General features: G+C 43.7%; 1 protein-coding gene across 8 annotated transcripts in view; it reads left to right on the forward strand.

The window, feature by feature from the left end:
* Positions 1-24,140, forward strand: part of nrxn2b (neurexin 2b) — a 474,027-nt gene that overhangs the window by 308,290 nt on the left and 141,597 nt on the right. For all 8 annotated transcript variants that reach the window (XM_067447624.1, XM_067447626.1, XM_067447625.1 and 5 more), the window contains 4 exons: positions 593-712; positions 2,365-2,746; positions 6,953-7,143; positions 19,631-19,804. In XM_067447624.1, the coding sequence (XP_067303725.1) occupies positions 593-712; positions 2,365-2,746; positions 6,953-7,143; positions 19,631-19,804 (867 nt within the window). The remainder of the gene's footprint in view (positions 1-592; positions 713-2,364; positions 2,747-6,952; positions 7,144-19,630; positions 19,805-24,140) is intronic.

Raw genomic sequence — 24,140 nt, forward strand, 5'->3', positions numbered from 1 at the left:
AATATCAGAAGTTTAGACTGATACAGATGCAGATACAGAACTGCAATGCCACATGAGCGTGAGCGCAATAGAGATGATCATCAAAACCAAACAGATGTTTAGTGCTTGGCAGAGCATCTGAGGCACGAGCTGTACAGGCTCCACCCTCTTCTTGGAAGTGGGCAGGGATTAGCAGCTTATTTGCATTTAAAGATACATGCACAAAAACAGCATGTTTTTCCTTCCACTCAAAAATGGGCATTTACAACATGGTATATACATGAGCTGTGGGGTATTTTGAGCTGAAATGCCTCAGACACATTCAGGGACACCTGAGACGTGTATTATATCTTTTAAAAAGAGGCACAGTGGATCCCCGTTAACACACGCAAGAGCTTTAAATGCATAACCAGGTGAATCTAGGGAACGAGATTAGAAACTAAAGCACATCCAGGTGAAATGAAGATGTGTGAATGTTCCTCTTCTGTCTGCCAGTGTTTATGCATAGTAACAGATGTGCGTGTGTGTGTGTGTGTGTGTGCAGATATCTCCTCACAGTGTGTGCGTGCGTGTGTGTGTGAGTGTGTATATCTGACGCACTCTTCTGCTGTAGGTAAAGGTCCAGAGATCCTGACGGCCGGTCAGAAACTCAACGATAATGAGTGGCATTCGGTCAAAGTGATCCGGCGCGGGAGAAACCTTCACCTGTCCGTGGACAACGTGACTGTGGAAGGTAAGAGCTCCATCCTTCATGAAGCTTCACTCTCAGACCAAGCACTGAGGTGGTGTATCTCAATACAGAGAGCGTTTCTGATGAGCTTCTCTTCTGATTGGCAAAAAAAAAATAATAATAATATATATTTTTTACTATTTACAGAGCCCTTATATACTAAATACTATCTTACTAATATCTGAATTATGCATAAAGATTTATATTGTCTGTACTGTCTACTATCTTTTAAAGAAAACACTACAGGTGTCAATCTGGTCAGTTTTGAGATTTTGGTCAATTTTGCTTCTGTAACATGTCTTATTTTATTTAAAATACAAATTTAAGTGTTTCTTTTATAACACCTTATCTATCTCCATTTGTAGAATTTAATTATAACTTTTTGCTTTTTTTTCAATCAAAAAGTTTTTTCCCTTACTTCAGTAACATTTATACACACCCAAATTTACAGTTTTATTCATATCTATAATCTGACGTTTTTTACTGAGGGACTGCTTTTACTGATGGAATAGTTTGGCTAAGGCCCCGTCCACACAGAGACGCATTTAGCTGTATACGTATACATTTTGTACCATATCAGCGTTTCGTCCACACGGATCCGGCGTTTGGGAAGCATGAATCCGGTATTTTCTGAAACGGGTCCCAAAGTGGATAAATCTGAAAACGATCATCTTCCGTTTTCGTGTGAACAGCCAATCCGTATATGTTCTGAAACGGTGATGTCATCGCACTACGTCTAGCATGGTGAAAGAGTTAAGGGATACAACTACGGGCACTGGGCATGAGCACATCAATATCGCCTCATTTAATGACCGTATCTGCATTATTGTAGGCATTAATAAAACACATCTGTTAAGTAGCAAATGTATTTATATTTATTTTATTGTGAGATTTTGCCTCACCTCCGACCACTGCTATACCCCTTCTAGCCACAACTCTTCTTCTCCATTTTTAGTGTGTTTCTGTGGCAGAATTACGGCGCCACACACTGGCCTGGCATGCAAACTACATATATTTATTGATACGAGGAAAAAAAATTGATCGGATTGGGAAAGCTCTGGCTTTGTGTAGACGGGGCCTAATATGCCAACAAAATCAAACAAGAATTTGTATACAGTGTTCAGAATTATGTTCTAGAAATGCATGCAAATTGGTGATAAGATAATGCCTAATTTGTATATTTAAACAAAAACTTCTAGAAAACTTGCAATGCAAAACAGTTGTCTTAAATATTGCTGCTGAATGAATCAACTTGATAAGTATGGTGATATATCAGTTTAAAAAATGCATTTCTTACTACTCTAAATATTTAAAAATTCTTACATTAGGAAAGATTTACTAGACAAGTATTATTGTTGTTTTGGGGGAAAAAATAACTAATTAAGATTATTTTTCTCACCCCATTGGCAGATTATTTATCTTATTTTAAGCAAAAACTCTCTTCATTTGAGTTATTTTTTCCCAAAACAAGACAATTACTTTTGCTTGTCTAGTAAATACTTCTTGTTTTAAGAATTTTTAGATGTTTGGACTAGAAACAAGACAAAAATACTAAGTAAGAAACAACTTTTTTTTCAGTAAAGTTGTACTCTTGCTTTGAAAAATGCATTTAAAAAAATGATTCGGTGTGTGTCTTGTGACTCGTTGGGCCACAGGTCAGATGACAGGTGACCACACTCGCCTGGAGTTCCACAACATCGAGACGGGGATCATGACGGAGCGCAGATTCATCTCCGTCGTGCCGTCAAACTTCATTGGACACCTGCAGGGCCTGATGGTCAACAGTGTGCCGTATCTGGACCAGTGCAAGAACGGCGATATCTCATACTGTGAGCTGAACGCCCGCTTCGGCATGCGGCACATCATCGCCGACCCCGTAACCTTCCGGAATAAAGGAAGCTACCTGGCGCTAGCCACGCTACAGGCCTACGCGTCCATGCACCTGTTCTTCCAGTTCAAAACCACATCTACGGACGGCCTGCTGCTCTTCAACAGCGGTGACGGCAGCGACTTCATTGTGGTGGAGCTGGTGAAGGGGTAAGTAACGCAAACTCTCTGTTAGGTCTCATTTCAGAGGTGGTGTGTTTCTAAGAATTTGCAGGTTAATGTTCAGGCTTCAGGAAAGCTGTTTGATAACCATGGTTCCCTGAGAAAGGGAATGGGACACTGTGTCCCGTAGAGGAAAATTTAGGGAACTCCTCTGGCATGACCGGCATCTGACGCACGTGTGAAAACACGACAATGGACATGGCGTTGGACGGCTTCTCCTGCAATGCTTACTGCAACTAGGCTACGAGAAGCATCAACAAAAGTCTCAGTGGTGGTGACCTGATGGGTCAAATGTCATATCGTTGTTGTGTATGTGTAATGGTAATTTAGACATACAAATACTGCACGTATTTTTCATCTACGCTACTACTCGCCCTCAAGGAGTTAATTAACCGCCCGCATCCCCCCCCCCCCCCCCCCCCCCCCCGCAAATTTTAGAAATATCACAATCCACCCGTTTTAGCCATTTTAATGCGGGTACCCGACCCACTGCAGGACTCTAATTGTGAGTATAAAAGAGGCACCTGTAGAACACCTCATTCACTTCTTTGTCTGAAGGAGATGTGCTCAGGAATACCTGACGCATGGCAAAGGGATGCAGTGTCTCATTCCCCTTCTCAGGGAACCAGGGTTACATGCATAACCTGCAGTTCAGTACCATTGCCTAGCCGGGCTCATAGATGAATGCTCTGCCTCTACACGAATTAAACTCACACAAATCCAAATCAAAGTCTGAGTTCAGAGAGGGTTGAGTCCGACTTGAGTCCGAGTTGAGTCCGAGTTCAGAGAGGGTCAAGTCCGAGTTGAGTCCGAGTTCAGAGAGGGTCAAGTCCGAGTTGAGTTCGAGTTCAGAGAGGGTCAAGTCCAAGTTGAGTCCGAGTTCAGAGAAGGTCGAGTCCGAGTTCAGAAAGGGTCAAGTCCGAGTTGAGTCTGAGTTCAGAGAGGGTCAAGTCCGAGTTGAGTTCGAGTTCAGAGAGGGTCAAGTCCAAGTTGAGTCCGAGTTCAGAGAAGGTCGAGTCCGAGTTCAGAAAGGGTCAAGTCCGAGTTGAGTCTGAGTTCAGAGAGGGTCAAGTCCGAGTTGAGTCCGAGTTCAGAGAGGGTCAAGTCCGAGTTGAGTCCGAGTTCAGAGAAAGTCGAGTCCGAGTTCAGAAAGGGTCAAGTCCGAGTTGAGTCCGAGTTCAGAGAGGGTTGAGTCCGAGTTGAGTCCGAGTTCAGAGAGGGTCAAGTCCGAGTTGAGTCTGAGTTCAGAGAGGGTCAAGTCCGAGTTGAGTCCGAGTTCAGAGAGGGTCAAGTCCGAGTTGAGTCCGGGTTCAGAGAGGGTCAAGTCCGAGTTGAGTCCGAGTTCAGAGAAGGTCGAGTCCGAGTTCAGAAAGGGTCAAGTCCGAGTTGAGTCCGAGTTCAGAGATGGTCAAGTCCGAGTTGAGTCCGAGTTCAGAGAGGGTCAAGTCCGAGTTGAGTCCGAGTTCAGAGAAAGTCGAGTCCGAGTTCAGAAAGGGTCAAGTCCGAGTTGAGTCCGAGTTGAGTCCGAGTTCGGAAAGGGTCAAGTCCGAGTTCAGAGAAGGTCAAGTCCGAGTTCAGAAAGTGTCGAGTCCGAGTTGAGTCTGAGTTCAGAGAGGGTCAAGTCCGAGTTCAGTCCGAGTTCAGAGAGGGTTGAGTCCGAGTTCAGTCCGAGTTGAGTCCGAGTTCAGAGAGGGTCGAGTCTGCGTTCAGTCCGAGTTCAGAGAGGGTCGAGTCCGAGTTCAGAGAGGGTCTGAGTTGAGTCCGAGTTCAGAGAGGGTCGAGTCCGAGTTCAGAGAGGGTCGAGTCCGAGTTGAGTCCGAGTTCAGAGAGGGTCGAGTCCGAGTTCAGAGAGGGTCGAGTCCGAGTTGAGTCCGTGTTCAGAGAGGGTCGAGTCCGAGTTGAGTCCGAGTTCAGAGAGGGTTGAGTCCGAGTTCAGAGAGGGTCGAGTCCGAGTTCAGTCCGAGTTGAGTCCGAGTTCAGAGAGGGTTGAGTCCGAGTTCAGTCCGAGTTCAGAGAGGGTTGAGTCCGAGTTGAGTCCGAGTTCAGAGAGGGTCGAGTCCGAGTTCAGAGAGGGTCGAGTCCGAGTTGAGTCCGAGTTCAGAGAGGGTCGAGTCCGAGTTCAGTCCGAGTTGAGTCCGAGTTCAGAGAGGGTCGAGTCCGAGTTGAGTCCGAGTTCAGAGAGGGTCGAGTCCGAGTTGAGTCCGAGTTCAGAGAGGGTCGAGTCCGAGTTGAGTCCGAGTTCAGAGAGGGTCGAGTCCGAGTTCAGAGAGGGTCGAGTCCGAGTTGAGTCCGAGTTCAGAGAGGGTCGAGTCCGAGTTCAGAGAGGGTCGAGTCCGAGTTGAGTCCGAGTTCAGAGAGGGTCGAGTCCGAGTTCAGAGAGGGTCGAGTCCGAGTTGAGTCCAAGTTCAGAGAGGGTCGACTCGAGTCCGAGTTCAGAGAGGGTCGAGTCCGAGTTCAGAGAGGGTCGAGTCCGAGTTCAGAGAGGGTCGAGTCCGAGTTGAGAAAGGGTCGAGTCCGAGTTGAGTCCGAGTTGAGAAAGGGTCGAGTCCGAGTTGAGTCCGAGTTGAGAAAGGGTCGAGTCCGAGTTGAGTCCGAGTTGAGAAAGGGTCGAGTCCGAGTCAATTCCGAGTCCAAATGCACACGAGTACATGACAAGTCTGAGTCCGAGTATCGAGTAAAAATCACTGGGACACAGTGTCCTTTTCCCATTCGTTTTGCAATACCAAAAATGATACGTGTAACTTTCTTCAGATACAGACACAGTAAGATTTCAGAGAAATAATAATAAACATGGTGAAATGTGCATATTGAGATCTCTGACTTTTGATATTGAGATATTCTGAAAGCCTAGATACATTCTCAGGAGAATCGTCCGAGAAACAGCAAAAGCCTCCACTTGCATCTATTTATTTTACTTGAGAAACAGTTAAGATATTAAAGGGATCGTTCTGTCTACAGCAAGTTTTTATTTTTATTTTATTTATTTATTTTAATTGTATTTTTTTAAACAGGTGAATGTAGTGAATGTCTGTATATGTGGAGATTATAAACTGAAGCACATATGAAGTGTGTGTGAACGTTTTCCCAGCAGATTGTTTTTCTCACCCCACATGGGAATAATTCTAGTCCAGGAAGTTTTGATGTCACGATGGCGAGTTATAACAGAATCATTTTACACACAAACATTGTTTAGATTCCACAAAGCTCATTGTTCTGAATATCGGTGTTTCCAAGCAACCAGATATGTGGTGTGGGTGATGTTGTTCATCGTCTTTGTTGGAAAGTCTTCAGCAGTTGTGTTGGCTTTGATGTGGTTTACTGCCGTAATTGTTCACGCTGCCAACAGAACCACTTATGACCAGTCAAAAGAACGAGGCTCATTTTTCACAGCTTTAATGGGTGATGAACAGAATAAATGTGGTGTTTTATAATCAATATTTGGAGTGAAAAGCAGTGAAAACACCATATTTACTACGCTATTAGAACAGAACCGAGGTTCATTCATTAGAGAGTGACTGTGAAAGGAAATAGTCTAACCAAGACTTCATCGACTGTAAATGTTTAGTTAAAGTTCAGCTTCATTGTCCAGTTTGCACTGCAAAATATGCTCTTCTTGGTTAATATTTTTCCTTGTTTCCAGTCCAAATATCTAACGATTTATTTACTAGATAAGTAAATAGACATAAGATTTGTTTGCTTGTTTTTGCTTAAAACAGGCAAAATGATCTGCTAATGGGGTGAGAATAATCTTATTCTGATTGAAATCTTGTTTCTTGTTTCCGTCCCAATCGGAAATAAGATTATTCTCACCCCATTGGCAGATCATTGAGATCGTTTTAAGCAAAAACTCTCTTCATTTATATTTTATTTTTAAGAAAACAAGGAAAAACATCAGTGATTTAAGTAATCTATTAAATGCATCTATATTTTTTATTAATATATATTTAATAATAATAATTTTTAGATATTTAGACTAGAAACAAGATACAATTACTGAGTGAGAAGAGCATATTTTGCAGTGTACTTCAACTATAAAACGATCTAAGTGTTGTAAATGTCAATGCATGCTTTATTTAGTCTGTTTACACACATAAAATAAAAATGAATTGTCGGCAGCTGGCGCTGTGATAGAGCCAGAGATGAGCTGAATCCCAGCATGTTTGATATTGGATGTGTGTGTTTGTGTGTGTTCAGGTTCATCCACTACGTGTTTGACCTCGGGAACGGGCCATCTCTCATGAAGGGAAACTCTGAGAAGCCGCTCAATGACAACCAATGGCACAACGTGGTGGTTTCCCGAGACACCAATAATGTGCATACGCTGAAAATCGACTCTCGCACCGTGACACAGCACTCTAATGGCGCCAGGAACCTGGACCTCAAAGGTACTGAACACACACACACACACACACACTGCCCCTATGCCTACCCATCATAGGAAACAGTCTACATTTTTACTTTCTCAAAAAAACTCCTCCTGTATGATTTATAAGATGTTTTCCTCATGGGGACCTAAAATGTCTGCACAAGGACAAGGATTTCGGATATTCTAATCTTTGTGGGGACATTTTGTCCCCATAACATAGGGATTACCAGCCCACACACACACACACACACACACTCACACACAAAAAACTGATTTAACAAGGCCCTAAATTTAATTTCATGCACAAAAAAGTGGAGTATTCCTCAGGACTCCCAGCGCTCGCCTCATCTGGTCTTGATTGTAAGAACAGAGACGAGCATGTTTCAGGAGTGTTGGCTTATCCCCCGGAACTCGTCTGACAGACGCTTCCGTTCAGATCTCGTTCTCATCGGGAACCGGAGGAACGTCCTCATACTTCATAACACCAGAGCCTCTCATTACACCGCTTAAGATGCGATAAAAACATCTCGAGGTCAGAGCCGTTTAAGACAGGGAGTCGATTCCCAGCGCAGGTAAACAGATGAATAAACCATGAAGCGTTGCAGGACAAGAGCATCTTTCAGCCGTCAAGATCCATCCTCAATAAATATCAGCACAGATTCACAAAGTCTCAAAGTTACGAACAAACGTTCTTTCAGTAACGTTAATAGAGCGTTGGTTCAGCGTTATTTAGCCTTTAAAGGGATTGTTCAGGCAGAAATGGGCCTGTGATGTTCATCTGCAGGGTGTCCCAGATGTAGGTGTGTTTGTTTCTTCAGGAGAACACAAATGAAGATGTTTAACTCAGCCGTTGCTCGTATAATGGATGTCAATGGGGTGTATTTCTATGAGAGTAAAAAACACACAGACATACGAATCCATATTAAACCCTGCGGCTCGTGGAGACACACTGATGTCTTAAGACACGAAACGAGCGCTTTCTGCCAGAAACACAACAGTATTTGTGTTATTTTATATCTCATATCAGACGAATCTCATCTAGTGCAGCGCCATTGTGTGCACGTGTGGGTTTTGTCCTTCTGAGCACGTGCTCCTGTAATTGTCTGATCGCTCCTCCTCCTCGTTCTCTGATTAGTGGTTGATTTCTCCCACCTGTTCCCTCTTGATTTCCTCCCTTTATAAGCTCCTTGTCTTTGTCAGTCTGTCGGATCCTTGTCCTGTTATGTCTCCCGGTTCCCTGGGTTGGTATGGGTTTAGTTCTATATTTTCAGTTTATGTTTTTCCCCCCTCGTGGGTTTTGTTTTGTGTCTTGTTCTATAAATAAATCAAACATTTCTGCACTTGAGTCCTCGCACCATTTCCGTTGTGTGTTCCCGACCGTGACAATTTTAAGCAAAACCTCTCTTTATTTTGAGTTACATTTCCCAAAACAGGACAATTACTTTTGCTTCTCTAGTAAATGTCTCTTAATGTAAGAATTTTGCGATATGTTGACTAGAAACGAGACAAAAATACTAGGTAAGAAAAGCATTTTTTTTGCATTTAATACTTAAATTTACTAAGTAAATTTAAGTTCATGAAATTATAATCGCGGCGGTACTCCGACCTCACTCACCGGAAGTAATGGCACACTAGATGAGATTCGTCTGATATGAGGTCAAATATAACACAAATACTGTTGTGTTTCTGCAGAAAGCGATCGTTTCGTGTCTTAAGACATCAGTGTGTCTCCACCAGCCTCAGGGTTTAATATGGATTCGTATGTCTGTGTGTTTTACTCTCATAGTATTACACCCCATTGACATGCATTATACGAGCATATTATACGCTTGTTTCAGGAATTTTACATTTTATAACATTGGTAAGACATTAAAAAGGGAGTATTTTTGGGACATTCTAAGTTCTAAAATAAGTAACTGTGTGTTCGGGGTAATGTTATTCCTCACGGTCATGAGTCTGCGACTGTAAACCCTGACGTCACTGAAGCCTGACCTGACCCTCCGGTTTGCTCTCCGCTGATTAGCATGAAATTAACTCATCCCGCGCCTGATAGGCTAAGACTCGCCACGCAATTTACATTTTACGTTTAGAATCCGTCCCCCTTTTTCTACGTCTCAGCAAAGAGAATTAGCCGCGTATCAGGCTTTGCGAAAACAAATTGGCCTTTTGTCTGGGAGAGTCATTTGTGTAGAATTGACGCAGTGGGAGAGTTTAATCCCGTCTCGCTGATGGAGCCGTTTTATCCTCTTTGTATCGCGACACACACACACACACACACACACACACACACACACACACACACACACACACACACACACACACACACACACACTAACACTCATATTTGCCATCCATGAGACGTCTTTATGCTTTTATCAAACATGATTATATTAATTATCAGGTTCATCCCTTTTCAATTAATCAGTGTGATGATGAGTTGATGTTGAAGACTTTAGTGAAGCGCAGATGGGTTTGGTTTGTGTTTGTCCGATCATACACACACACACACACACACACACACACTGAACTGCTCACGGTTTTATTTTCTGGATCTGCAGGACTGAACTGTGATCGTATTTACTCTGATAGTACATCATCCTCAGTGTTTCTGCTCAGTTTTCCAGCCCAAATATCTAAACATTCTTAAATCAAGACACATTTACTGGAGAAGCAGAATGACAGAAGATATAAAAGTGCTCTATTATATAATTTTAAAGGTCCCTAATGTTGTTTTGGCGTCTCCTAAACCAGGTTTAGATGCATCAGGTCAAACACACTTTGATTCTCTCCTAATCTCCACTGCAGCTTCAGCTCTTTTCTCTGTGTCCTCTCAAGCTCTCTAAACCCCGCCTCTCTGAGACCTGCTCTGCTGTGATTGGTCAGGAAGCAAGCGCTCATTATCATATCTGAATCTCTTGACACACAGTGATACGAACAGTAATGATGGCGTGGGTTTGAGCGTCTCAATCTCAGCAGAAAACAGCGTCTAATGAACAACACCAACCAAACTCTTCCAGTCTCAGAGACGACTATAGTGAGTGATTGGGGCGGGGCTAAGAGACGCTGAGCAGCCAATCAGGTCCAGAGGAGGGCATTAGCCACAGTATATGTAGAGTTAGTTTGCGTCCGCTGATCAGTAGTATATTCCTGCACAACCGGAGGCTGCAGTTTCAGGAGCCCAGTTTCAGGACTGCAATTCTAGGACCCTCGTTTTTTGTGACAGCGCCACCTACAGAACTGGATGATATAGTGGTGTGCTGCAGTTTCAGGACCTCAGTTCTACGACCCAGGTGGTTTAGTTAGTAGCCTACATATCAAGATATTTAATCTCAGGAGTATATTTTATGTGATTTTTTTAATTCACAATTTTAAATTTAAACACATTAATATATATTTATACTTAATAAATTAATATTACACAAAATATAATTTAAAAAAAAAAAGCAATATACTGTATATTGATTAACCTCCTTAAGTTTAACTAATTAGTTCATTATCAGGTAAAATAAAGATGGAATCAGTAGGCTAGATGCAGTCACTAAATTACACTCAGATATTTTAAAGGTTGTATAGAGGCAAGACAAGACTCAAGAATGATTGAAGAATATATATTTATGTCATTTTTGCAATAACAACAGCACCAAAAACTCTTTTTTCATCAGTTGCTGCACAGACGGAATGGCTGTACATATTAGAGAGAGAAAGCCAAACAGAATATTAATGTTACTCATGTCTAATTCCAAACTCCAAATTTGTAAGTATATAAGAGCAATACCCACCAATTGAGACCATGGTGCTATACAGTTGAAGCTGCATACAGTGTGAGGCAACTATAGTAAACATTTACTATACATCTTACTAAGCTGGATGACGACTGACAGTCATTATACTAATCTGGTGAACATGGTCATTTTGATAAATGAGCCACGTCACAAAATAACTGTGGATGATAACATAAATTTAATAAAAAACTGCACAATTTATAAAAACCAGCAAGTGTTAGAGAGATGAATATACATATATTGTTATAATACCCTTCTATTTTGAAGCGCTCCATTAGAAGAAGACACCACCCCTTTCTAATGAAAGCCATGTCCATCTGTAAGATGTGTGGCATTGACGGATACTATATTAGCATATACTTGGCAAAAAAACAAAAAACAACAACAAAAAAACACTGAGACATTATCATTAACATGCAAATCCCGCAGTCATTTCCACAGTGATGGCGTGGCAATCCCTAAAAGCAGCAAAAGGTAACATGCATGTCAAAAGCCATTGCCATCTCGGTTACATTATGAAATCTACATGATATGCAGAATGGAATATAATAATATTTGTTTGGAGTAGCTAAATTTGCATTTATTAATCACTGCAATATCTTGCCCAGTCTTTTCAGTCCAGCTACAAGGATAACAAAAATACATTTGTGCAAGATTCATACAGAATTTATTTTTATTTTTAAATTAAAGGATTCATTTTAATCTTTTTAATCCTTTGCAGCAAAAATATATCAGTACAGGCTATAAGAACGTAGCCAAAGTATACATGGCCGAACTTGTCAAACATTATGCATCATAGACAGGCTAATATTGTAGTGCAACCAGGCAGTCAGCGCAGTTATATAAGAATATTTTATTCTTAACTATGGTAAAACAATGAGTATTTAGCAAGTTTGCCCACTAATACAGTAAGCCACAGGTAATCGTACACACCCTTACACCAACATGCATTTCTCATCTTTTTAAGTTTAATAATGTGCTGGCTAGATATATTATAGTCATTAAAAATCAAAAAGGATTTAATAAATCATGGCCACGCCACGATCAAGAACATCATATTAATTAATAAAACTAGCACACAAATTCTTAATTTGTGTGAATTAATTCTTAATTCATAGTTTATATTTTGTTTCGTTTAAACGTTATGAAATAAAACTTGATTGAACATAGGTACTCACAGTCTGATCGGTGTCCATCTTAAGTTAGTGTTTTGGTGATTCAATTGGGTAGGTGGTGCTGTCACAAAAAAACTAGGGTCCTAGAACTGCAGTCTTAGAACTAGGGTCCTAGAAGTGCGGTCTTAGAACTAGGGTCCTAGAACTGCAGTCTTAGAACTGCGGTCTTAGAACTGCAGTCTTAGAACTAGGGTCCTAGAACTGCGGTCTTAGAACTAGGGACTTAGAACTAGGGTCCTAGAACTGCAGTCTTAGAACTAGGGTCCTAGAACTGCGGTCTTAGAAATAGGGTCCTAGAACTGCAGTCTTAGAACTAGGGTCCTAGAACTGCGGTCTTAGAACTGCAGTCTTAGAACTAGGGTCCTAGAACTGTGGTCTTAGATCTAGGGTCTTAGAACCGCGGTCTTAGAACTAGGGTCCTAGAACTGCGGTCTTAGATCTAGGGTCTTAGAACTAGGGTACTAGAACTGCAGTCTTAGAACTAGGGTCCTAGAACTGCGGTCTTAGAACTGCAGTCTTAGAACTAGGGTCCTAGAACTGCGGTCTTAGAACTAGGGTCATAGAACTGTGGTCTTAGAACTAGGGTCCTAGAACTGCGGTCTTAGAACTGGGGTCCTAGAACTGCGGTCTTAGAACTAGGGTCCTAGAACTGCGGTCTTAGAACTAGGGTCTTAGAACTGCGGTCTTAGAACTAGGGTCTTAGAACTACGGTCTTAGAACTGGGGTCTTAGAACTGCGGTCTTAGAACTGGGGTCCTAGAACTGCGGTCTTAGAACTAGGGTCCTAGAACTGCAGTCTTAGAACTGGGGTCTTAGAACTGCGGTCTTAGAACTAGGGTCCTAGAACTGCGGTCTTAGAACTGGGGTCCTAGAACTCTGGTCTTAGAACTAGGGTCTTAGAACTGCGGTCTTAGAACTAGGGTCCTAGAACTGCGGTCTTAGAACTAGGGTCTTAGAACTGCGGTCTTCATGACTGTGATGATCTCTTCTGCAGGAGAGCTGTATGTCGTTGGAGTCTCCTGAAGCCTGTAGAGTTAGTTTGTGTCCGCTGATGACTGTGATGATCTCTTCTGCAGGAGAGCTGTATGTCGGTGGAGTCTCCTGAAGCCTGTAGAGTTAGTTTGTGTCCGCTGATGACTGTGATGATCTCTTCTACAGGAGAGCTGTATGTCGGTGGAGTCACCTGAAGCCTGTAGAGTTAGTTTGTGTCCTCTGATGACTGTGATGATCTCTTCTGCAGGAGAGCTGTATGTCGGTGGAGTCTCCAGAAGCCTGTAGAGTTAGTTTGTGTCCGCTGATGACTGTGATGATCTCTTCAGCAGGAGAGCTGTATGTCGGAGGAGTCTCCAGAAGCCTGTAGAGTTAGTTTGTGTCCGCTGATGACTGTGATGATTTCTTCAGCAGGGGAGCTGTATGTCGGTGGAGTCTCCTGAAGCCTGTAGAGTTAGTTTGTGTCCGCTGATGACTGTGATGATCTCTTCTGCAGGAGAGCTGTATGTCGGTGGAGTCTCCAGAAGCCTGTAGAGTTAGTTTGTGTCCGCTGATGACTGTGATGATCTCTTCTGCAGGAGAGCTGTATGTCGGTGGAGTCTCCAGAAGCCTGTAGAGTTAGTTTGTGTCCACTGATGACTGTGATGATCTCTTCAGCAGGAGAGCTGTATGTCGGTGGAGTCTCCTGAAGCCTGTAGAGTTAGTTTGTGTCCTCTGATGACTGTGATGATCTCTTCTGCAGGAGAGCTGTATGTCGGAGGAGTCTCCTGAAGCCTGTAGAGTTAGTTTGTGTCCGCTGATGACTGTGATGATCTCTTCTACAGGAGAGCTGTATGTCGGTGGAGTCTCCTGAAGCCTGTAGAGTTAGTTTGTGTCCGCTGATGACTGTGATGATCTCTTCAGCAGGAGAGCTGTATGTCGGTGGAGTCTCCTGAAGCCTGTAGAGTTAGTTTGTGTCCGCTGATGACTGTGATGATCTCTTCTGCAGGAGAGCTGTATGTCGGTGGAGTCTCCTGAAGCCTGTAGAGTTAGTTTGTGTCCGCTGATGACTGTGATGATCTCTTCTGCAGGAGAGCTGTATGTCGGTGGAGTCTCCTGAAGCCTGTAGAGTTAGTTTGTGTTCGCTGATGACTGTGATGAACTCTTCAGCAGGAGAGCTGTATGTCGGAGGAGTCTCCAGAAGCCTGTAGAGTTAGTTTGTGTCCACTGATGACTGTGATGATCTCTTCTGCAGGAGAGCTGTATGTCGGTGGAGTCTCCAGAAGCCTGTAGAGTTAGTTTGTGTCCGCTGATGACTGTGATGATCTCTTCAGCAGGAGAGCTGTATGTCGGTGGAGTCTCCTGAAGCCTGTAGAGTTAGTTTGTGTCCGCTGATGACTGTGATGAACTCTTCAGCAGGAGAGCTGTATGTCGATGGAGTCTCCAGAAGCCTGTAGAGTTAGTTTGTGTCCGCTGATGACTGTGATGATCTCTTCTGCTGGAGAGCTGTGTGTCGGTGGAGTCTCCTGAAGCCTGTAGAGTTAGTTTGTGTCCTCTGATGACTGTGATGATCTCTTCTGCAGGAGAGCTGTATGTCGGTGGAGTCTCCTGAAGCCTGTAGAGTTAGTTTGTGTCCGCTGATGACTGTGATGATCTCTTCAGCAGGAGAGCTGTATGTCGGTGGAGTCTCCTGAAGCCTGTAGAGTTAGTTTGTGTCCGCTGATGACTGTGGTGATCTCTTCTGCAGGAGAGCTGTATGTCGGTGGAGTCTCCAGAAGCCTGTAGAGTTAGTTTGTGTCCGCTGATGACTGTGGTGATCTCTTCTGCAGGAGAGCTGTATGTCGGTGGAGTCTCCAGAAGCCTGTAGAGTTAGTTTGTGTCCGCTGATGACTGTGGTGATCTCTTCTGCAGGAGAGCTGTATGTCGGTGGAGTCTCCAGAAGCCTGTAGAGTTAGTTTGTGTCCACTGATGACTGTGATGATCTCTTCTGCAGGAGAGCTATATGTCGGTGGAGTCTCCGGAAGCCTGTAGAGTTAGTTTGTGTCCGCTGATGACTGTGATGATCTCTTCTACAGGAGAGCTGTATGTCGGTGGAGTCTCCTGAAGCCTGTAGAGTTAGTTTGTGTCCTCTGATGACTGTGATGATCTCTTCAGCAGGAGAGCTGTATGTCGGTGGAGTCTCCAGAAGCCTGTAGAGTTAGTTTGTGTCCGCTGATGACTGTGATGATCTCTTCAGCAGGAGAGCTGTATGTCGGTGGAGTCTCCTGAAGCCTGTAGAGTTAGTTTGTGTCTGCTGATGACTGTGATGATCTCTTCTACAGGAGAGCTGTATGTCGGTGGAGTCTCCAGAAGCCTGTAGAGTTAGTTTGTGTCCGCTGATGACTGTGATGATCTCTTCTACAGGAGAGCTGTATGTCGGTGGAGTCTCCAGAAGCCTGTAGAGTTAGTTTGTGTCCGCTGATGACTGTGATGATCTCTTCAGCAGGAGAGCTGTATGTCGGTGGAGTCTCCAGAAGCCTGTAGAGTTAGTTTGTGTCCGCTGATGACTGTGATGATCTCTTCAGCAGGAGAGCTGTATGTCGGTGGAGTCTCCAGAAGCCTGTAGAGTTAGTTTGTGTCCGCTGATGACTGTGATGATCTCTTCAGCAGGAGAGCTGTATGTCGGTGGAGTGTCCAGAAGCCTGTAGAGTTAGTTTGTGTCCGCTGATGACTGTGAGGATCTCTTCAGCAGGAGAGCTGTATGTCGGTGGAGTCTCCTGAAGCCTGTAGAGTTAGTTTGTGTCCGCTGATGACTGTGATGATCTCTTCTGCAGGAGAGCTGTATGTCGGTGGAGTCTCCTGAAGCCTGTAGAGTTAGTTTGTGTCCGCTGATGACTGTGATGATCTCTTCAGCAGGAGAGCTGTATGTCGGTGGAGTCTCCTGAAGCCTGTACAGTTAGTTTGTGTCCTCTGATGACTGTATAACTCTTCAGCAGGAGAGCTGTATGTCGGTGGAGTCTCCTGAAGCCTGTAGAGTTAGTTTGTGTCCTCTGATGACTGTGATGATCTCTTCTGCAGGAGAGCTGTATGTCGGTGGAGTCTCCAGAAGCCTGTAGAGTTAGTTTGTGTCCGCTGATGACTGTGATGATCTCTTCAGCAGGAGAGCTGTATGTCGGTGGAGTCTCCTGAAGCCTGTAGAGTTAGTTTGTGTCCTCTGATGACTGTGATGATCTCTTCTGCAGGAGAGCTGTATGTCGGTGGAGTCTCCTGAAGCCTGTACAGTTAGTTCGTGTCCGCTGATGACTGTGATGATCTCTTCAGCAGGAGAGCTGTATGTCGGTGGAGTCTCCTGAAGCCTGTAGAGTTAGTTTGTGTCCGCTGATGACTGTGATGATCTCTTCAGCAGGAGAGCTGTATGTCGGTGGAGTCACCTGAAGCCTGTAGAGTTAGTTTGTGTCCTCTGATGACTGTGATGATCTCTTCTGCAGGAGAGCTGTATGTCGGTGGAGTCTCCTGAAGCCTGTAGAGTTAGTTTGTGTCCGCTGATGACTGTGATGATCTCTTCTGCAGGAGAGCTGTATGTCGGTGGAGTCTCCTGAAGCCTGTAGAGTTAGTTTGTGTCCGCTGATGACTGTGATGATCTCTTCTGCAGGAGAGCTGTATGTCGGTGGAGTCTCCTGAAGCCTGTAGAGTTAGTTTGTGTCCGCTGATGACTGTGATGATCTCTTCTGCAGGAGAGCTGTATGTCGATGGAGTCTCCTGAAGCCTGTAGAGTTAGTTTGTGTCCTCTGATGACTGTGATGATCTCTTCAGCAGGAGAGCTGTATGTCGGTGGAGTCTCCTGAAGCCTGTAGAGTTAGTTTGTGTCCTCTGATGACTGTGATGATCTCTTCTGCAGGAGAGCTGTATGTCGGTGGAGTCTCCTGAAGCCTGTACAGTTAGTTCGTGTCCGCTGATGACTGTGATGATCTCTTCTGCAGGAGAGTTGTATGTCGGTGGAGTCTCCTGAAGCCTGTAGAGTTAGTTTGTGTCCGCTGATGACTGTGATGATCTCTTCAGCAGGAGAGCTGTATGTTGGTGGAGTCTCCTGAAGCCTGTAGAGTTAGTTTGTGTCCTCTGATGACTGTGATGATCTCTTCAGCAGGAGAGCTGTATGTCGGTGGAGTCTCCAGAAGCCTGTAGAGTCAGTTTGTGTCCGCTGATGACTGTGATGATCTCTTCAGCAGGAGAGCTGTATGTCGGTGGAGTCTCCAGAAGCCTATAGAGTTAGTTTGTGTTCGCTGATGACTGTGATGATCTCTTCAGCAGGAGAGCTGTATGTCGGTGGAGTCTCCTGAAGCCTGTAGAGTTAGTTTGTGTCCGCTGATGACTGTGATGATCTCTTCAGCAGGAGAGCTGTATGTCGGTGGAGTCTCCAGAAGCCTATAGAGTTAGTTTGTGTCCGCTGATGACTGTGATGATCTCTTCAGCAGGAGAGCTGTATGTCGGTGGAGTCTCCTGAAGCCTGTAGAGTTAGTTTGTGTCCGCTGATGACTGTGATGATCTCTTCTGCAGGAGAGCTGTATGTCGGTGGAGTCTCCTGAAGCCTGTAGAGTTAGTTTGTGTCCGCTGATGACTGTGATGATCTCTTCAGCAGGAGAGCTGTATGTCGGTGGAGTCTCCTGAAGCCTGTACAGTTAGTTTGTGTCCTCTGATGACTGTATAACTCTTCAGCAGGAGAGCTGTATGTCGGTGGAGTCTCCTGAAGCCTGTAGAGTTAGTTTGTGTCCTCTGATGACTGTGATGATCTCTTCTGCAGGAGAGCTGTATGTCGGTGGAGTCTCCAGAAGCCTGTAGAGTTAGTTTGTGTCCGCTGATGACTGTGATGATCTCTTCAGCAGGAGAGCTGTATGTCGGTGGAGTCTCCTGAAGCCTGTAGAGTTAGTTTGTGTCCGCTGATGACTGTGATGATCTCTTCAGCAGGAGAGCTGTATGTCGGTGGAGTCTCCTGAAGCCTGTAGAGTTAGTTTGTGTCCTCTGATGACTGTGATGATCTCTTCTGCAGGAGAGCTGTATGTCGGTGGAGTCTCCTGAAGCCTGTACAGTTAGTTCGTGTCCGCTGATGACTGTGATGATCTCTTCAGCAGGAGAGCTGTATGTCGGTGGAGTCTCCTGAAGCCTGTAGAGTTAGTTTGTGTCCGCTGATGACTGTGATGATCTCTTCTGCAGGAGAGCTGTATGTCGGTGGAGTCACCTGAAGCCTGTAGAGTTAGTTTGTGTCCTCTGATGACTGTGATGATCTCTTCTGCAGGAGAGCTGTATGTCGGTGGAGTCTCCTGAAGCCTGTAGAGTTAGTTTGTGTCCGCTGATGACTGTGATGATCTCTTCTACAGGAGAGCTGTATGTCGGTGGAGTCTCCAGAAGCCTGTAGAGTTAGTTTGTGTCCGCTGATGACTGTGATGATCTCTTCTGCAGGAGAGCTGTATGTCGGTGGAGTCTCCTGAAGCCTGTAGAGTTAGTTTGTGTCCGCTGATGACTGTGATGATCTCTTCTACAGGAGAGCTGTATGTCGGTGGAGTCTCCTGAAGCCTGTAGAGTTAGTTTGTGTCCGCTGATGACTGTGATGATCTCTTCAGCAGGAGAGCTGTATGTCGGAGGAGTCTCCTGAAGCCTGTAGAGTTAGTTTGTGTCCGCTGATGACTGTGATGATCTCTTCTGCAGGAGAGCTGTATGTCGGTGGAGTCTCCTGAAGCCTGTAGAGTTAGTTTGTGTCCGCTGATGACTGTGATGAACTCTTCTGCAGGAGAGCTGTATGTCGGTGGAGTCTCCAGAAGCCTGTAGAGTTAGTTTGTGTCCACTGATGACTGTGATGATCTCTTCTACAGGAGAGCTGTATGTCGGTGGAGTCTCCAGAAGCCTGTAGAGTTAGTTTGTGTCCACTGATGACTGTGATGATCTCTTCAGCAGGGGAGCTGTATGTCGGTGGAGTCTCCTGAAGCCTGTAGAGTTAGTTTGTGTCCACTGATGACTGTGATGATCTCTTCAGCAGGAGAGCTGTATGTCGGTGGAGTCTCCAGAAGCCTGTAGAGTTAGTTTGTGTCCACTGATGACTGTGATGATCTCTTCAGCAGGGGAGCTGTATGTCGGAGGAGTCTCCTGAAGCCTGTAGAGTTAGTTTGTGTCCGCTGATGACTGTGATGATCTCTTCTGCAGGAGAGCTGTATGTCGGTGGAGTCTCCTGAAGCCTGTAGAGTTAGTTTGTGTCCGCTGATGACTGTGATGAACTCTTCTGCAGGAGAGCTGTATGTCGGTGGAGTCTCCAGAAGCCTGTAGAGTTAGTTTGTGTCCACTGATGACTGTGATGATGTCTTCTACAGGAGAGCTGTATGTCGGTGGAGTCTCCAGAAGCCTGTAGAGTTAGTTTGTGTCCACTGATGACTGTGATGATCTCTTCAGCAGGGGAGCTGTATGTCGGTGGAGTCTCCTGAAGCCTGTAGAGTTAGTTTGTGTCCACTGATGACTGTGATGATCTCTTCAGCAGGAGAGCTGTATGTCGGTGGAGTCTCCAGAAGCCTGTAGAGTTAGTTTGTGTCCGCTGATGACTGTGATGATCTCTTCTACAGGAGAGCTGTATGTCGGTGGAGTCTCCAGAAGCATGTACAGCAGCCTGCCGAAGCTCATCGCCTCCAGGGACGGGTATCAGGGCTGCCTTGCCTCCGTCGACCTGAACGGCCGCTTGCCTGACCTGCTCGCAGACGCCCTCCACAGGGTCGGCCAGGTGGACCGAGGATGCGACGGTCAGTCTCTCTCACACACACACGCACGCACGCACGCACTTAAACACTTAAACTTACACCCACACACGTTTTTTTCACTATATTAGTGAGGACATTACATTCCTTTGATTTTCTATCAGGCTAATGATATTTTCTATCCCTGAACCTCCTCATCCCAGAAACATCTGCAGAACAACAGATTTAAATAAAAACATGTTTTGGCTAATTAATAAGCCTTTTTTACAAATGATGACGAGTCAAATGTACTCACTAGTGAGTTTTTTTTCATATTTTACTATATAAGTGAGGACATTTGTGCCCTCACAAGTTATGCCAAACAAGGAACACACACACACACACACATTTAATATTTATACTTGCAGAATTGTTGAATATATTTATAAACACATTAGCATAAAACTTGCACAATAGCATAAATATTTGAAATGTTTGCACCTGAAAGTTAGTTTGCACAGACACTGAATGCTTAAGATTGTAAGTTTTCCCGTCGGAGAGTCAGAAACACTGAGGAAAGAGCTCTGATGATGACGACGCTGAGGGCGGAGGACATTTACTGACACATTAGAAGTGTTGCGTTTCATAATTTATAAAATATGATCATCATAATAATCATATTATGCTATGGGCTTGATAAAACTCTCTTATAGATCAGATAGTCGTGTTGGAAAGGGCTCGGCTTATATACAAATGAACCTCCAAAAAATAGACATTAAAATTAGAACAATTAATAATACACACTTCTCTGAAACCCGAGTTCAACGCAGCTTTTATTGGGCAGGTTTCAAATTCATAAAACTGGCAATAGGTCAAAACACAAACGATAAAAGGGCAGAAAAACAGGAACAAAAAACACAAAACCAGGCGGAAGATACAGCATAAACCAGGCAAGGGAAACTAAAGAAACGCAGTGTGACACACACAAGACTTCGCAATAAATGACTGCAAACACAGGGCTCGTTACGGCAGAGTTAACGAGGTAAACCACACACATCTGAGAGTAATGAAGCGGAACGAGTCCAGGCAAAGGATTATGGGAAATGTAGTTCATGCAATGGGCTAGTGAGGAGTGCCCTCTGGTAGATGTGACCATCACTGACTTTCATTTAAACATTTCTAAATAGTGCAGCGCAATGGGATCATTTTACATACACTGTAAAAAAATATTGTTGGTTTAACTTAACAAAGTAAGTAACCTGGTTGCCTTAAAATTTTGAGTTTATTGAAATTAAAAATTTTAGTTGATACAATGAAGGAAATCGGTTTAATAAATAGAAACTCAAAATATTATTGTATCTGAACCACATAAAAAAAAAAAAAAAAAAAAAAATGAAAATAGCACAATTTCGCTCCGTCATCACAAATTAACCACACAAATACCCAATATGCTTCTTTAAAAAAATTAAAAAATATTTTAATAATATTTTAATAAAGGTTATTGATTCTCACAAATGTTCATTGTATTAACTCACATTTTTTTCAAATTATTTTTTAAGTATTTTTTACGGTGTATATATGATTAGATCTAAACATTGAATGAAGCGTTTCTAGTGTTTACAACATTGAAGATTTGAACCAATCAGACCCGTTGTGAATCAGTCCTGACCACGCCCCCAAACATTTTTACATTGGAATAATATTGATCACATGAATGCAGCCCTGCTGATCGACCCCAGTACAGGTGTAAATAATAATTATGAGATAAATCAATGAGAAACGCAACCTTGGTGATCGATACAGGTCAATACAATATAATGCACACTGCAAATAAATGCTCTTCTTACTCAGTATTTTTGTCTTGTTTTGTCCAAATATCTAAAAAAAATCTTAAAATAAGAAACATTTACTAGACAAGTACAAATTATTGTCTTGTTTTGGGGAAAATAACTCAAAATGAAGAGAGTTTTTGCTTAAAATAAGATAAATAATCTGACAATGCGGTGAGAAAAATAATCTAAATTCAAACAGAAAACAAGATTATTTATCTTATTTTAAGCAAAAACTCTGTTCATTTTTTATTTGTTTAGTAAATGTTTCTAAATGTAAGAATTTATAATAACAAAAATAGCTCTGACAGTTTACATACAATAAAGAACAATGCATTACAATAAGGTCTCGTTGTTTAATTAACCGAGCAATAGCACATTTTTTACAGAACGTGTTTTTTTTTTTTGGTAATGTTAGTGAACTATTTAGAAAAATAAATAGCCTCTTAAGTCTTTAAGGATTACGCTTTAGTGCCTTAAGTTTGAAATGGAATATGATTATGTGGACCCGTCGAGGCCTGGACTCCACGGAAGGTCTGCTGGGGATCTAAGATGTTAGCAGCAGATCCTTTAAGTCCTGTAATTGTTGGATGCAGTCGAGACGTTTTTTGCTAATTTGCTGTTAGATAACAGATCTCACACCGACGGAAAGCGTGTGATTTATTTACGTGTGTAATGCCTGGTGTTGGTGTTAGTATTCTGTGCTGATTTCCCAGCGGACTCCATCTTATTTCACCGCCGTGTCTCTCGCTCTCTGTGCAAAAACAACATTATTACGAGCTCGATCAGCCTGTCATCTGAGCTGCCAGGAACACATTCAGACTTCATCAGCTCTGATGTTATTCCACATGCACTGCCTCTCAGAGCTTGACACCGCTGGCTCTTAAATAGATGGACTCGTCTCCGTCATTAAAGCAGCGAGAGCTTTATTTCTGCTTTTCTAACACTACCATGACAGAGCAATATCCACGTGTGTGTGTGTGTGTGTGTGTGTGTGTGTGTGTGTGTGTGTGTGTGTGTGTGTGTGTGTGTGTGTGACGCCCGATGAACTGAGAGAAGGGATCAGATCCAAAACGATAGATCGTTATCATTATTAGCACCATTAAATGATGATACGAGGACATTTTGATAAATATCTGCACTGTCATTATATTTCTACTGCTCTTCATTAAACACACACACACACTCACTCTGTCACACACACACACACACACACACACACTCTCTCTCTCTCTCTCTCTAGCCCCTTTCACACTGCACATCGGTCCCGCAATATTCCCGGAACATTGCCGGGTCGCCTTCTGTGTGAAAGAAACCGCGTCCCGGGATTGATTACCAACTCGACCCGGGACCGTTACGGGTTGTGTGTGAAAGCGCACATATTACGGTATTTCGCTGGCAGTGAGAATGGACAAAATCTAGCGGCCCGGAAACAAATGTCGGGTCGCATTATCTGTGTATTTGCCGGAATCGCTGTGTGAAAGTTGCTTCTCTCTCTCTCACACACACACACACACACTCTCTCTCTCTCTCTCTCTCTCTCTCTCTCTCTCTCTCTCTCTCTCTCTCTCTCTCTCTCTCTCTCTCTCTCTCTCTCTCTCTCTCTCTCTCACACACACACACACACACACACACACGTGCGCTGCACAGCCATAAATGTTGAATAAGGGCCAGTAATGAGGGCGAGTTGAATTCCTCTTCGCAGGCGAGTCATTAGTATGTGATTATAACACAATCAGCTCAACAGTCAATTAGAATAATATCCAATCACGATCCAGAAGTTCATTTGGCCGTTGATCCCCGAGGGAATAAACAGCGACCCGTGTTCTGTCGTTACTCTTAAAGTTGCACACTCATTATGCTCACGGCACACAGTTGCAGATGTGTTATTCACACAGATTCACATGAGTCTGCAGCGTGTCTCTGATAAATGAGCAAAGCTCAGGTTTATTTCGGTGTGTGTGGGTAAACCAGCGCCTCACGGTTTGCGGTGTTAATTTTTGTGTTAATTTTCTCAGATCTCAGCGGGACGATCATTAAAACTGAAGATGTGCTGAAAATAACAAGGCGTGGTGTCTTAAAGCAACAGCACATCTCACGAAGAGCCCCGTCAAGCTCTCGCTCACACTCACTCTGCTCGTGCGTTGTTATTTATTTTGCTTCAGCATTGACACACACCACATGAAAAGAAGCCTTTGCTTCGGCGTCCTGCTGCGATCTGATTTGTTGAAATTAAAAATAAGCATCATGTGGTCTGTGCCTCCTGTGAAGATAATGACTGACCGCAGATCTCTCATGGTAAAGTCCATTATCAGCGGCTGCGTTTGCATTATAACTACCAGCAGAGATACTCCATGTCTTTCCTGTCCTTCTTTAAGCGGAACAGAAGCCTGTGGCACAAAACCAGCTTCAATCATTCTCCTGTAATCATATTATATCATCAATATCATCTTCAATGTAAAACGTTGGTTATGCATGTAACCATGGTTCCCTGAGAAGGGGAATGGGACACTGTGTCCCAAGAGGACACGTTGAGGAACATAATTAATCCTCCGTCATAACCGGTGTCTGAA

Source organism: Pseudorasbora parva, chromosome 1 (genome assembly GCF_024679245.1).
Source record: "Pseudorasbora parva isolate DD20220531a chromosome 1, ASM2467924v1, whole genome shotgun sequence".
In the NCBI taxonomy this organism is placed as follows: Eukaryota; Metazoa; Chordata; class Actinopteri; order Cypriniformes; family Gobionidae; genus Pseudorasbora; species Pseudorasbora parva.